Genomic DNA, 14434 nt, shown 5'->3' with positions numbered 1-14434 from the left:
TTTTAACAAGTCATGTCTGTTCACTTTTCAAACTCTTTTGAGACTTTCTGCGAGCAACTTTTCTGCATACCCCTAAGAGAAAGTTGGTTAAGTAATTATTTCTCTTTTTCTTCAAAAACCACTTCATTGCTATATATTTTCCGCAGGCGTAATAGCTGACCATACGGTGTAGCCTTTTTCACGTGGCTCCCATAATGTAAGAGCATATTAGATGCTGTCAGATTCTTGTAGCTTTTAGTCAGAATCCCATTTTCTTCCTTGACTAACTCCACATCTAGGAACTCTATTTGTGTAGTACTAAATTTAGAGGTAAATGATGTGTTTACTTTATTTTCATTTTTGCAATATGTAACAAAATTGCAGAACTCAGTTTCAGACCCCTTCCAAGCTATAAAAATATCATCCACGTATCTGGCCTACGTGGATATATTTTCTGGAAAAAGGGTTCTTGGCATTAAAAATAAGATCTTGTTCGGCAGCCCAAAAAATATTCGCAAAGCTGCATACTACAGGTGTACCCACCGCAGTCCCTGAGTACTGAATATACCAGTCATTTCCAAATTTGAAGCAATTATTGCTCAACACCAAATCCAAAGCTTTGCACACAAAATTAACATATACCTAATTTTTTCCTGCAATGGTTAAGAATCTTCTTACTGCTCCAATCCCTGCTGCCTGGGGTATGAGGCAGTTTCGGCCTCCCAGGTTCGGAATTCGATTAATTGAAGAAAAGAATGTGTCTTTCAAGTAAGACGGAAAATCAGCCAGGAGGGGGCGGAGCAACCAGTCTAGGTACTGGGATAGTGGCTGTGTAATGCTCCCTATACCGGCGACAGTTGGCCTGCCTGGGGGGGAACACAGGGATTTGTGAGTTTTTGGTAAGAAATATCATTGCAGGATTTTAGGATGAGTAGGAAGTAATTTTTTAGTGCGGTTTTTAGAAAGCATGGCTGATGTAACACATTTTCTGAGTAAGCTGCTGAGTTTATTACTGATTTTGGTGGTAGGATCATATTGCAGTGGCGGATATACTTTGGTGTCTTTCAATTGTCACTCGGCTTCTTTAACTTAGTATTCAGCTGGCGTCACTATTACATTGCTGCCCTTATCCGCTTTCCTTATCATGAGGTCTCCTAGATTTTAACCATTTTATGGCTTTCATTTCTTTTTTGGAACGCTTGGGGGTAAATAAGAGCTTTAATATCCTTCTGCACCAATTTGTTAAACATGTCAAGACTACTACCCACTGGGACCGGGGGTGTGAAGGTGGACTCCTCCAGTAAAGTCTCCGAGTTCCATACTCTCCTCTTTATTAATGGGTTCAACTGTATTTTCTGAATGGACTGTCTCTTCTAGACTTGCTAGAGTAGCGAACGCTTCTGCCTCTTCAGTAGTGAAAGAGGAGCCTACAAAAAAACAATAGCTGAGAGGACCAATAGCTGTGGGGATTTCTCCTTTGTGAGAAGTGGTAGTTGCTTGAGTTTTTTGTGCGAAATAATTTTTTGAGATTTATTTTCCTAATTCCTTTATAAAGGTCAACTTCAAACTGAATGGGGTTAAAACATTCTGGAATACAAAAATTCAGTCCTTTGAAAAGTAGACTAATGCAGTCTTGCTTAGTGTTTCTTCAGTCAGATTAATTACAGAAAAGTTGATTATTGTGTCTGTTTGTTCCTGGTCACTTGTTTTCGCCTGGCGTTGTCGTGTCTTTCCTCCTTTTGTTTCTCCGCCTAAAGGGGTCTGAGATGAATTGGTGGGACCGGTGTTGTCATTAGTGAGGGTCAACTCTTCTGAGCTAGACTCTGTTTCTGTCATCCAGTCCCCCCCTTTTTTTTTTATTTTTTTTTTTATAGGTCTTTTTTGTCTTCTACTTTGCACCCTTTTCTTTTCTTCCAAGCGAAAATGTTATTGTTTTCGAAATCCACGTACGAATTTCTTTTTTTCTTTCTTTTTATGTCCTCTTTTACAGGATTGAGTTTTTTGTGTAACTTCTGTGTGACCTGCTGATATTGTCCATCGGTCATGCATTTTGAGTTCCAGTTCTGCTTTGCACAGTTCTACCATGGTTTTTTCATATTCCACTTTGTTACGTCTGAGCACCAAATAATTAAATAATTCAAAGGAGCTTTTAAGCTGGATTTGTTCCCTCCCATTCCCTCCCTGCGCTCTTTCCTGGCCTTCATTCCTTCCTTCCCTCTCCTCCCCCACCTTACCTGTTCCTCTTACCATGACATCACTAGCCGCACCAGGTAAATAGACGCACACAGGTGATGTCGAGCAGACTTGAGAAAGCGGGCAGAACCGCGAAAAGATCGTTGCCACACCTCAGCCGGTAAGTCAGTGGACGCTGACCGCACTTCTCTACCCAAGCACTGGAATGTTTTAAAGAAGTTTTTTAATAAAGAGGACCTTTTATTCTTTCTGGGTGAGTGCGATCATGCTTTTTTTCTGTCATTGTACTGGCTGCATACCTTGACACGGACCCCCAGATGGTCACTTACCTACAACAACCTGCACTTCTCCACCTCCGACCTGCTGTTTTTTGTTAGCCCCATATATTACAGCAATTGTGCCTGCCTAGCTTCTCTCAGCCTAGTGTTTTACTATTTTTTAATGTGATGGAGCACAACGGCAATGTAAACTTAGCCTAACAGTGCAACAAACCTTATATTGGTGATGGGCTATAAGGGCACTGGGCTTTAAAAAAAATGTGAGGACTCCTACTTATAAAGGAATAAATGTGTTTATGTACAATAAGTGTTAAAGGGTTTGTCTGACAACGAATATTTATTATTTTAAATGTGCTTAGCATGGTGGGAAAAAAAAACTCTTTACACACCTTTCTCTTTCCCCCGCCACTGCTGTCCAGATGCACAGCACTTCAGACACAAGACATTGCCTCTGCAGCATTGCCCTGCCTCAGTGGATGATTAGCTGAGTGGGCAATGCCTTATGCCAACTCTGATCCTAGAAGTGCTGTGCATCGGGATTAATGCTCTATGACAATGGCGACAGGGGAGTGTGGAAGGTAAGTATAGCTTTTTTTTTTTTTATGCTGTTTGACCACATTAAAATAATAATGATTCACCACTAACCACTTTAACTTTTTATGCTACTTTAAAATGTTTTGTGAATAACCCCCAGGGCACGATATTGCATATAAAAACTATACATAGAGCACGCACACGTAGCAATAATATGTGAAAATGCAGAGAAAGTCTGTTGTATATGAAGCGAATAACACCATATTACATATTAGTATAGGTTATTTTCTATTATAAGGGCCATGAAATTGGAAATTAGATTGTAGCAATATCATTTTCCTATGCTTCTAGGAGTGCCTTACATGTTTTTTCCAAGAATTCACATTTCATTATTCTGTAGTGTACATGTGTATATTTTTTTTCTAACATTTCAATTTACATGTATGAATATGATAATGTTTGTGGTGGTTTGACAATTTCCTCTATAACCAGCATTTGTAAAAGGGAAACAGAATGCTTTTATTTTATGTGGACCTTTTTTGCCTACTCATAAAAAAGTAACCATTTTGTGGATAAACTTAAAGGGCATTCCAGGGGCAAAAAAACTATTTTTGGATCCACTGATGCCAAAAAGTTAAACAGATTTGTAAATGACTCCTATTTAAATAAACTGGAAGGCTTTAATACTTATCAGCTGCTGTATGGCTTGGAGTTAGACTCCTAGTGACTCCTATCTGCTCATTTTTAACCATATCAGTTTTATTGCCGGACTAAAAACCGTATCAGACCACTGTTTTCAGTCTGGCAACAAAACCAGATGCGGTCCAAAAATTTGCCAACTGAAGTCCCTATCTGGCTCTGTCCGGCTCATTAAAATTGATGGGGTGCGGCGACAAAATGTGATGTGAATGAGCCCTTAGCCATGTGGTTTATTCCAGTCTGACACTACTTTCTGCTGCCACCCCTGTCTGTATCCGGAACTGTCCAGAGTAGGAGAACGAGGTTTTCTACCGCTCCTGCTCTTAAAGGGGTTATCCAGCATAAGGTAATTTTAGTACGTACCTGGCAGGCAGTAATGGACATGCTTAGTAAGGATCTGCGCTTGTCTTGGGCTAAATGGCTATGCTGTGAGATTACCAGAACACTGTGGCTATCTTTCCCTGAACTTGTATTTCCTGTTTTCAGTTTTCCTGTTTGCCTACAAATCCCATGATACCATCTTCCTCCCTCCCACACATCAGCCACCCCACCCATTGAAACATAAATGAGCTGTAGACCTGTGGTTTTCAATCAGTGTGCCTCCAGCTGTTGCATTACTTGCAGATTGCTCTCTTCACCCATTGAAGCAGACAGGCTCCCTGTCATCAGCTGACTAGTGAGTCAGGTCTCGGCAGTAATTTTGTATGCTGTTAAAAATAAATATTGGAATGAAAATCACATAAGAATTGTGAGAAAACCGTCACACACAGGAAAAGACATTATATTATGAACTACACTAACTTTACAGCCCCTGTAGCATAGTCAAATAAAAAAATTCCCGGAATACCCCTTTAACAGTTCCTGACACAAACAAAGGTGGCAGCAGAGAGCATTGTGGCGAATTGGAAAAAAAACTACATGACTTTCCCTGAGCATTTAGCAGCTAAATCCCAGAAGGCTTTAATTTTTTAAATTAAAAATGATTTACTAATCTGTAACACTCTCTGGAATACTCTTTCGAAGTTCCCACTAAATCGACAATTAGCATTTTTATAAATTAATGTAATAGTATTTTCTGTAAAACCCTGTATCTAAATAACCATGAATGCTACACACTTATTTGGATACAGCATTTTTCAGGAAATACATCACATTATATTACATTTTATCTGTGGTTATGACGTTTGCTGCCGAGAAGTTGTCCATTCTGCAAAAGTGAAGACCTGTCTCTGCTCTTTATTGCTTTAGGCCCATGAGGTGCTGGCACTAGAAATGCTGACGTTGCTGTTGGAAAGACCTACAGATGACAGCGTTGAAGTTGCTATTGGTTTTTTAAAGGAATGTGGGCTTAAGCTAACTCAAGTAACACCCAGAGGTATTAATGGTAAGTGTTTGCTGTGTAGTCTCTTTGCTGTTTGAGGGTACTTAACTTTCCTCATTAATTTTAATGTTTGGAAAGAGGTGAACTTTAGCCTGAATAAGGTGCTGTTTTTCTTTGCTGGAGACACCAAGATCACAGCGAATAACTACCACCAAAGTCATTGAATACATTATTCAGTGTTTCCCGACCAGCGTGCCTCCAGCTGTTGCAAAACTACAATTCTCAGCAGGCCCTGACAGCCAAAGGCTAATTTAGGAGCTATTCATTGGGGGAGATTTATCAAAACCTGTCCAGAGGAAAAGTTGACCAGTTGCTCATAGCAACCAATAAGATCGCTTCTTTCATTTTTTAGAGGTTATTTAAAAATGAAAGAAGTGATCTGATTGGTTGCTATGGGCAACTTGGCAACTTTTCCTCTGCATAGGTTTTGATAAATCTCCCCTATTTTCAATATCTGCCATGTGACCAGATTTCACCTGGTCACTGTGTCTACAAGCATGCAGGCTCGCAATACACTTCTTACTGCTCTTCTCTTCCCATTAGTGCATGCTTATATACTACTACACTGCACGACAGAGGTTTTAGTGATCGCAAGGTTATATATTTTTTTAATAAAGAGGCGCTAAAGAGCTGAAGTAAGCCTAGTTTTATACTTTGCCCCATATAGAAATAAACAGGCTGTTTCAAAGCTTCTTTTTTTTTTTCCTTTGATGGAAATATGAAAGCAGTGAACAGCACCAAATAGCCAGGAAGAAGGGCAGATGCCACACCTGTGATCATGCAGCTTGTATGGCCAAATTGCTTTTTAATGTCCTTGTTGCCAACTCCTGATGTGTCAAAGAGGTGGGATCTTCTCCTTCTGTGCAGCATTTTCCCTGCAATGTGAGCCACCTCAGCCCCCTCCTGCCAGCTATGAATGACAGCTTTAGCGGTTTTCTGACTGGACTCCAGGATTGTCAATCATAGCTAGTAGGTGGGGTGGGGGATGCTCTTAATATGTGCATGAGTGGATACTTCAGGGAATTTCAGGAAACGGTGACTGGGACATTGATGTATGCTGCATGACCAAGAATGAGCACAAGTATGGATCCTTTTCCCTTCCTAATGGCTATATTTAGGACTTAAGGCAGTTTAATGGCTTAAAACTGCTGAGATTCCCTATTCGAGAGGTTATTAAAGGGCAAAAAAATAATTCTGTATTCTTGTGGGTAGTGTAAAAGTCTATGCTCACCTTCCCAATGCCCTAGCAGGTGCCATGCCAATGCTTTTGGTCCTTGCTTATCGCTGCTACCTTGTGGTTCTTGATGACTCATTACCCCCACGGGAGCTGTCCTGCTCAGCCAATCGCTGGCCTTACCATAGTCCCACCTCAGATGGTGATTGTCTTAGCAGGACATTTTTGAGTGGGACAATGCATCGCCAGAAAATAGTGGTGGCAATCAGGGACTGGGAGTGTCTGTGCAGTAACTGTAGGGAGTTGGGGTAGGGGAGTATAGTTTTATTATTTTTACATCACCCTCATATATTATTTTTTTACCCTCAGGCAGCCCCTTTTAATGGCTAACCTGCCTTATTTGTAGCAACAGTATCTCCCCATATTGCTTGTCAGATGTTTAGTTCGGAGCTCATGGAGGTCTGAGTGATTACATTCAGGGCGTTGTTATGGCTGACATTAGCAGTGGGCAGGAGGAGGACAATTTGAAGGTTATTCTTCCATGGGTGATTTTTATTCTCCAATTATTCATTTTCTCTGCTGTTCAGTGCTGTTTTCTTCTTCCCTGTAGCTATATTTGAGCGTCTTCGAAACATTCTTCATGAGTCGGAAATAGACAAACGTGTCCAGTACATGATTGAAGTCATGTTTGCTGTAAGAAAGGATGGCTTTAAAGATCACCCGGTTATCCCAGAAGGGCTGGATCTGGTAGAGGAAGATGATCAGTTTACACACATGCTTCCACTGGAAGATGATTATAATCCAGAAGATGTTCTTAGTAAGTCTTAGCATTACATAGATCACTCACTGATGAAAGTCTGTGGCAGCTGGAAATTGACTTTCCTGCAAATAGACTCCCTGCAAAATGTTTGTTTGCGGCATAAATCAAGATTATTCAGTCGTACAGAGAGATCTCATTCCAGAGAAGTATTTTTATTTATTTTTATGATAACTTTTCTGTTTCAAATCTCATGTGCTTTTTCTATGCAATAGTCAAAAACTTCTTCAATAACACCAGAATACAGCAATCATTCAATCTACTGTTTAAGCTCCCTTGTGTATACGCAATGCTTTCCTGTCATATGACTTTCTCATTCACATTTAAAAAAACAAATATATGTATTTTTTTGTGTAATTGTTATGGTTTTTTTTTTGTTTTTTTTTTTGGTATTATTATTTTTTTCTTCAAGCTCACTAAATCTTTCTTGGTGCTTTAAATGGGTATTCCATCATTTTGTTTTTATTCTTCAGCGTTTGAGCCTATTATTCCAAGTTATAATACTGTGATATATGCTGTTACCTCTGTGCCCTGCTTTGTTCGGTTTTCATTTAGTATAGCGAGAGACCACATGCCGTTTGTCATATGGTCTGCAGGGGGCGTAGCTATGTGGATAGCAAGGTGTAAGGGATTTACTGAAGTAATGTTGTCCACCCTCCCACTGCAGCATAGTCACGCACCCTGGAAACCATGTGACTTATGACCTGTTGACTCTGGCCAAATGGAATCCTAGGAAAGCTCAGAAACAACAGTAAAATAAAGACTTGCATTACTGCACTTCAGGGCATGGGTCCTGTATATGAAAACAGGACAAAATGTTGCACAGAGGCAATAGAAGCATGTACACTGCTCAAAACAATAAAGGGAACACGTAAACAACACAATGTAACTCGAGGTCAATCACACTTCTATGAAATGATACTGTCCACTCAGGAAGCAACACTGATTGACAATCAGTTTCACATGCTGTTGTGCAAATGGAACAGACAACAGGTGGCAATTATAGGCAATTAGCAAGGCACCCCCGATAAAGGAGTGGTTCTGCAGGTGGTGACCACAGACCACTTTCAGTTCCTATGCTTTCTGTCTGATGTTTTGGTCACTTTTGAATGCTGGCGGTGCTTTCACTCGCGTGGTAGCATGAGATGGAGTCTACAACCCACACAAGTGGCTTAGATAGTGCAGCTCATCCAGCGTAGTTTCCAGAGCATGGAGACAGGAGACAGGCCAGTACATTAGGAAACGAGCAGGCCACAAATGTGCATGTGTCCACTCAAACGGTCAGAAACAGACTCCGTGAGGGTGGTATGAGGGCCGACGTCCACAGGTGGGGGGTTGTGCTTACAGCCCGACACCGTGCAGGATGTTTGGCATTTGCCAGAGAACGCCAAGATTGGCAAACTCGCCACTGGTACCCTGTGCTCTTCATAGATGAAAGCAGGTTCACACTGAGCACATGTGACAGAGTTTGGAGATGCCGTGGAGAACGTTCTGTTGCCAGCAACATCCTCTAACATGACCGGTTTGGCGGTGGGTCAGTAATGGTGTGGGGTGGCATTTCTTTGGGGGGCCGCACAACCCTCCATATGCTTGCCATAGGTAGCCTAACTGCCATTAGGTACCAAGATGAGATCCTCAGATCCCTTGTGAGACCATATGCTGGTGCGGCTGGCCCGCCTGTTCAGCAGACCTTAATAATTTTGAGCAATCTGGGACATTATGTCTCGCTCCATCCACCAATGCCACGTTGCATTACTGTCCTGGAAGTGGTGGATGCTTTAGTCCTGGTTTCGGAGGACATTCCTCAGGAGACCATCCACCACCTCATCAGGAGCATGCCCAGGCATTGTAGGGTGGTCATACGGGCACATGGAGGCCACACACACTACTGAGCCTCATTTTGATTTGTTTTAAGGACATTACTTCAAATATCAGCCTGTAGCCTGTAGTGTGGTTTTCCAATTTGATTTTGAATGTGACGCCATATCCAGACCTCCATGGGTTAATAAATTTGATTTCCATAATTTTTGTGTGATTTTGTTGTCAGAACATTCAACTATGTAAAGACAAAAGTATTTCATACAATTAGTTCATTCATTCAGATCTAGGATGTTCCCTTTATTTTTTTGAGTAGTGTATTATAACTTGGCATTGTGGGAAAAAAAAATCTTATGATACCCCTTTAAGCACTTTGCTTTTGGTTTTTCTCTTTTTGGGTTTTTGGTTATGCCCTTGTTCTTTAGCTGTTGGTGCCTTTAGTTTTTATTAGCTATGCTAATAAGGTCTTAGACTGTCAAATCTTTTACTTCTCAGTGGGGAAAGATTCAGGTTCTTGACCTGAAGGGGGTGGCTACCACTTTAAAGGAATGTATCGTTTAGATTTTTATTATACTCACCAGATACTGTAACATGTAGGTTTATTTCTAATCTGTTTCTACAACGAGGGGGAGGCTGATTTGTGCTGGTAATGGTGGGGGATCCAGTGTTTTGACCCCCTCCCCCCAAATTAAGGGGTAAGATGTATGATCGCAGGGGTCCTGTCTCTGGGGACCCCTGCGATCTCGATGCAGCACCTGGCCGTCATGCCCCCCTCCAATAGACGTGAACGGAAGGGGCGTGGCCGTGTTGTCAGGTTACTGTGTCGGAGGCAGAGCCCTGCACAGAATGCTTGGGGCTGCACAGAGATCGCGGGGGTCCCCAGCGGCGGGACCCCTGCGATCGTACATCTTATCCCCTATCCTTTGGATAAAGCCGGAATACCGCTTTAAAGGGTAATTCCATTGTCAAATGACCGATATGGTGTAGTATTAGAATATACCATAACATTGTAGTTGGCAAGTTTCTGAACTACAATGTTATGGTATATTCTAATACTACACCATATGTCATTTGCCTAAAATGACCGATATGGTGTGCCTAAAAATAAGTGGAACCAAGGTCCCTTGCAGAGTAGCATTTCTTGGAGTGTTGCTGTGCGCATGGAACAGAACATAGTTTATTTTTTTATTTTTATTTTTTTAAAGGGGTATTCCGCCCATAGACATCCAAAGGATAGGGGATTTCTGATCGCTGTCATGCCCCCTACCATAGACATGAATGGAGGGGGCGTGACATCATGAGGGGGGTGTGGTGTGACGTCATGTCTCCAGTCCCCAGAAACCCAGCGATTTAGAGACTGTAGCAGCACTCGTCACAGAATGCTGGGTACTGCACGGAGATCATGAGGGGGGGGGGGGGGGGGTCGCAGCGGCGGCGGGACTCCCGCGATCAGACATCTTATCCCCAATACTTTGGATAGGTGGTAAGATGTCTATGGGCGGGATCCCCCTTAAAATCACAATGATTGTATAATGTGTTGACGTAGATTGGCCATAACAGGAAGCACATAAATGTAACTACAAAAGTATTGTGTTATTTATTACAAATGTATTATGTCTCATCACAATTTAACCCTTTAAATATATGATGGATGATAATTGGATGATTTTGTCAGGGGAAATTACTGTTAGCTACTTATTTCTGCTGGGCCCTAACAGAAAATATGATTACATCTTTCCTACAGCTATTGAATTAAATAGCAGTTCTTGTAATACATGGATGGGTGAAGTCTACCACAGCAGGGACTGCCAAAACATCCCTTAGTGGTTGTCAGCTGCTGCAGCAGAGCGTTCACAGGCGCATGCCTCCCAGGAGATCATCAATAGACTCGCATGACCTCATTGCATATTCCTTTTATTTTCAAAGTACACTAGAATGTCTTAAACCATACCAGAGACCAATGAAGTGGATCTCAATGCAATGTAATGTCGTAATAAGATCCACTCCATTGGGTCGGGGTATGGTTTGAGACATTCAGTTGTTCTTTGAAAATAAAAGAAATATGTGATTAAGTTATGAGAGTCTATTGATAATCTCTCGTGAGACTTGCTTTTGGAAACGCTCTGCAGCAGCAGATGAAAATCGCTGGGCGGTGGTTTGGGGATTCACTTTTAAGCTAGTGATTCGTTTTCCAATTTTTGCCAGTGTTGAGTCTTTCCAGGAAGAGAAGTCTATTAATAAAAACTTTGAGTTCATAATATTAATCTGAACGGAGAAATAAAAATAAAAAAAGGACCAGGGTGCGCCCTTCGTGAGGACTGCTATGGAATGCTAGAAAAGTGGTATAAAGCGGGGCTTCTTACTCTTAGGTGTTGCGCTTAGAGCACAAGACGTACAATTGCGTGTGGACAATGAAAATAGGCGAGCCGCCACAGGGTGATTCCAGATGAACAGCAGTCAATCTGGTGTATGCAATGGAGAGGTAGAAAAAGGGAAAATGGTTCCCTAGATAAAGGAACTTCTCCCGAGGTGTATAAGTAGTTAATTTTATTGGTAAAGCAATGCATTAAGATCCTGGTCCAGGATTGAAACACATTGCCTTACCAATAAAATGAACTACTTATACACCTTGGGAGAAGCGCCTTTATCCAGGGAACCATTTTTCTACCTCTCCGTAATATTAATCTTCAGAGTGACTTCAGATATATATTAAACTAGCAATTGTCAATACTGCTGCCATTTGTTTGGGGCACAACCATAACAGGTACAGTGTGTGCCATTTCATCTTCACACTTTATTTCAGTGGTCCGTGCATAGTCAGCTAGTGACTACACTTAGGTCATTTTCCCAATGTATCAGTGCTGTTTTGGACTCAAAATTGTTGCAATCCACAGTTCTCAGTCCAAGCCAAAACTTGTATATGCTCGGGTAATGACCAAAATGTACTCACTAGCTAACTAACTATGCTTGGGCCATTGAAAAGAATGGGGCTTGTGTCTGTCAAAGCACCAACACTTTAGCATGCCATCTTGACATTTTTCCAATCTTACAGTGCCTTGGAGGCACAAATTGTGGTGTGAATAAGGCCCTAGGACACTGCATTTCCCTTACCTGCTTTATGTATAATATATTTTAATTATTATTACAGCTGTAATTATTCTGATTATTATTCATTTATTTTTATATTTGATAATTTTCTGTATGATATAACAATGTAACTGTGTAAAATTACCCAGCTTTCTGGTCCATGTCGGTGTCCTTGTCATTTATAAAAAAAATAGTTTGTTCATGATCTCAGTGTTTAAAGTACTCCTGTGGGAAAAAAAAAAATCTTTTTTAAATCAGCTGATGATAGAAAGTGTTAGAGTTGTAAATTACTTATAAGTAAGTTGTAAGTACTTATAAGCTGCTGTATACTCCAGAGGAAGTTGTGTCGTTTTATTCCAGTCTGACCACAGTGCTCTCTGCTGACACCTCTGTCCATGTCAGAAACTGTCCAGAGTAGGAGCACATCCCCATAGCAAACCTCTCCTGCTCTGGACAGTTCCTAACATAGATAGAGGTGGCTGCAGAGAGCACTGTGATCTGACTGGAAAGAACTACACAACTACAGTCATTGCCGTAAATGTTGGCACCCCTGAAGTTTCTCAGGAAAATTAAAGGAGAACTACGGGATTGAAAATGTTATCCCGTATCCTAAGGATAGGGGATAAGTTTCAGATCGCGGGGGGTCCGACCTCTGGGGCCCCCCACAATCTCCCGTACGGGGCCACGGCTCTCTGCATAGAGAGCGCGTGTTGACCACCGCACGAGGCGGCGGCTGACATGTGCCCTCCATTTACTGCTATGGGAGAGCCGGAGCGCTGCCTTCGGCAATTTCCGGCTCTCCCATAGCAGTGTATGGAGGGGGCGTGTTGGCCACTGTTTCGTGCGGTGGTCAACACGCCCTCTCTAACCAGAGAGCTGAGGCCCCGTACGGGAGATCACGAGGGGGCCCCAGAGGTCATACCCCCCGCGATCGGAAACTTATCCCCTATCCTTAGGATAGGGGATACATTTTTCAATCCCGCAGTTCTCCTTTTAAGTAACACGTTTTGCTATACACATGTTTATTCCCTTTGTATGTATTGGAACTAAACCAAAAAGGGAGGGGAAAAAAAGCAAATTGGACATAATGTCACCAAACTCCAAAAATGATCTGGCACCTTTTCAAAATTGTGGAAAAATAAGATTGTTTCAAACATGTGATGCTCCTTTAAACTCGCCTGGGACAAGTAAAAGGTGTGAGCAATATAAAAATCACACCTGAAAACAGATAAAAAGGAGAGAAGTTCACTTAGTCTTTGCATTGTGTGTCTGTGTGTGCCACACTAAGCATGTACAACAGAAAAAGGAGAAGAGAACAGTCTGAGGACTTGAGAACCCATAGCACTGTAGCTAATCTCCCTGGTCATGGACGGAAGAGAAAAATGTATGAAAGGTGTCAATGCAGGATAGTCCGGATGGTGGATAAGCAGCCCCAAACAAGTTCCAAAGATATTCATGCTTGTCCTGCAAACTCAGGGAGTGTCAGTGTCAGCGCAAACTATCCATCGACATTTAAATGAAATGCTATGGCATGAGACCCAGGAGTTCCCACTGCTGGCACAGAGACATTAAAAAGCAAGACTACATTTTGCCAAAATGAACTTGAGTAAGCCAAACTCCTTCTGGGAAAACGTCTTGTGGACAGATGAGACCATGATAGAGCTTTTTGGTAAAGCACATCATTCTACTGTTTACCAAAAATGGAATGAGGCCTACAAAGAAAAGAACACAGTACCTATGGTGAAATATGGTGGAGGTTCAATGATGTTTTGAGGTTGTTTTGCTGTCTCTGGATGCCTTGAATGTGTGCAAGGCATCATGAAATCTGAGGATTACCAATGGATTTTAGGTTGCACTGTACAGCCCAATGTCAGAAAGCTGGGTTTGCGTGCGAGAGCTTGGGTCTTTCAGCAGGACAATGGGCCCAAACATACGTCAAAAAGCACCCAGAAATGGATGGCAACAAAGCACTGGAGAGTTATGAAGTGGCAGCAATGAGTCCAGATCTAAATCCCATTGAACATCTGTGGAGAGATCTTAAAATTGATCTTGGGAAAAGGCGCCTTCCAATAAGAGAGACCTGGAGCAGTTTGCAAAGGAAGAGTGGTCTAACATTCCGGCTGAGAGGTGTAAGAAGCTTATTGATGGTTATAGGAAGCGACTGATTTCAGTAATTTTTTCCAAAGGGTGTGCAACCAAATATTAAGTTAAGGGTGCCAATAATTTTGGCCAGCCCATTTTTGGGGTTTGGTGTGACATTATGTTCAATTAGCATTTTTCCTCCTTTTTTGGTTTAGTTCCAATACACAAAAAGGGAATAAACATGCGTATAGTGAAACGTGTTTTAAATGAAAGTACCGTATATCCTGGCGTATAAGACGACTTTTTAACCCCGAATTTTCTTCTGAAAAGTAGGGGGTCGTCTTATACGCCGGGTATTGAGGTCCGGGATAGGAAAACTTCTGATTATCTGC

General features: G+C 41.7%; 1 protein-coding gene across 1 annotated transcript in view; it reads left to right on the top strand.

The window, feature by feature from the left end:
• Window positions 1-14434, top strand: part of CWC22 (CWC22 spliceosome associated protein homolog) — a 94587-nt gene that overhangs the window by 21915 nt on the left and 58238 nt on the right. Inside the window, exons 8-9 of the mRNA XM_056535070.1 lie at window positions 4932-5067; window positions 6849-7055. Of these exons, the coding sequence (XP_056391045.1) occupies window positions 4932-5067; window positions 6849-7055 (343 nt within the window). The remainder of the gene's footprint in view (window positions 1-4931; window positions 5068-6848; window positions 7056-14434) is intronic.

Source organism: Hyla sarda, chromosome 8, assembly GCF_029499605.1.
Source record: "Hyla sarda isolate aHylSar1 chromosome 8, aHylSar1.hap1, whole genome shotgun sequence".
NCBI lineage: Eukaryota > Metazoa > Chordata > Amphibia > Anura > Hylidae > Hyla > Hyla sarda.
Note: the sequence above shows the minus strand (reverse complement) of the source record. Positions and strands in the feature narration are given on the sequence as shown.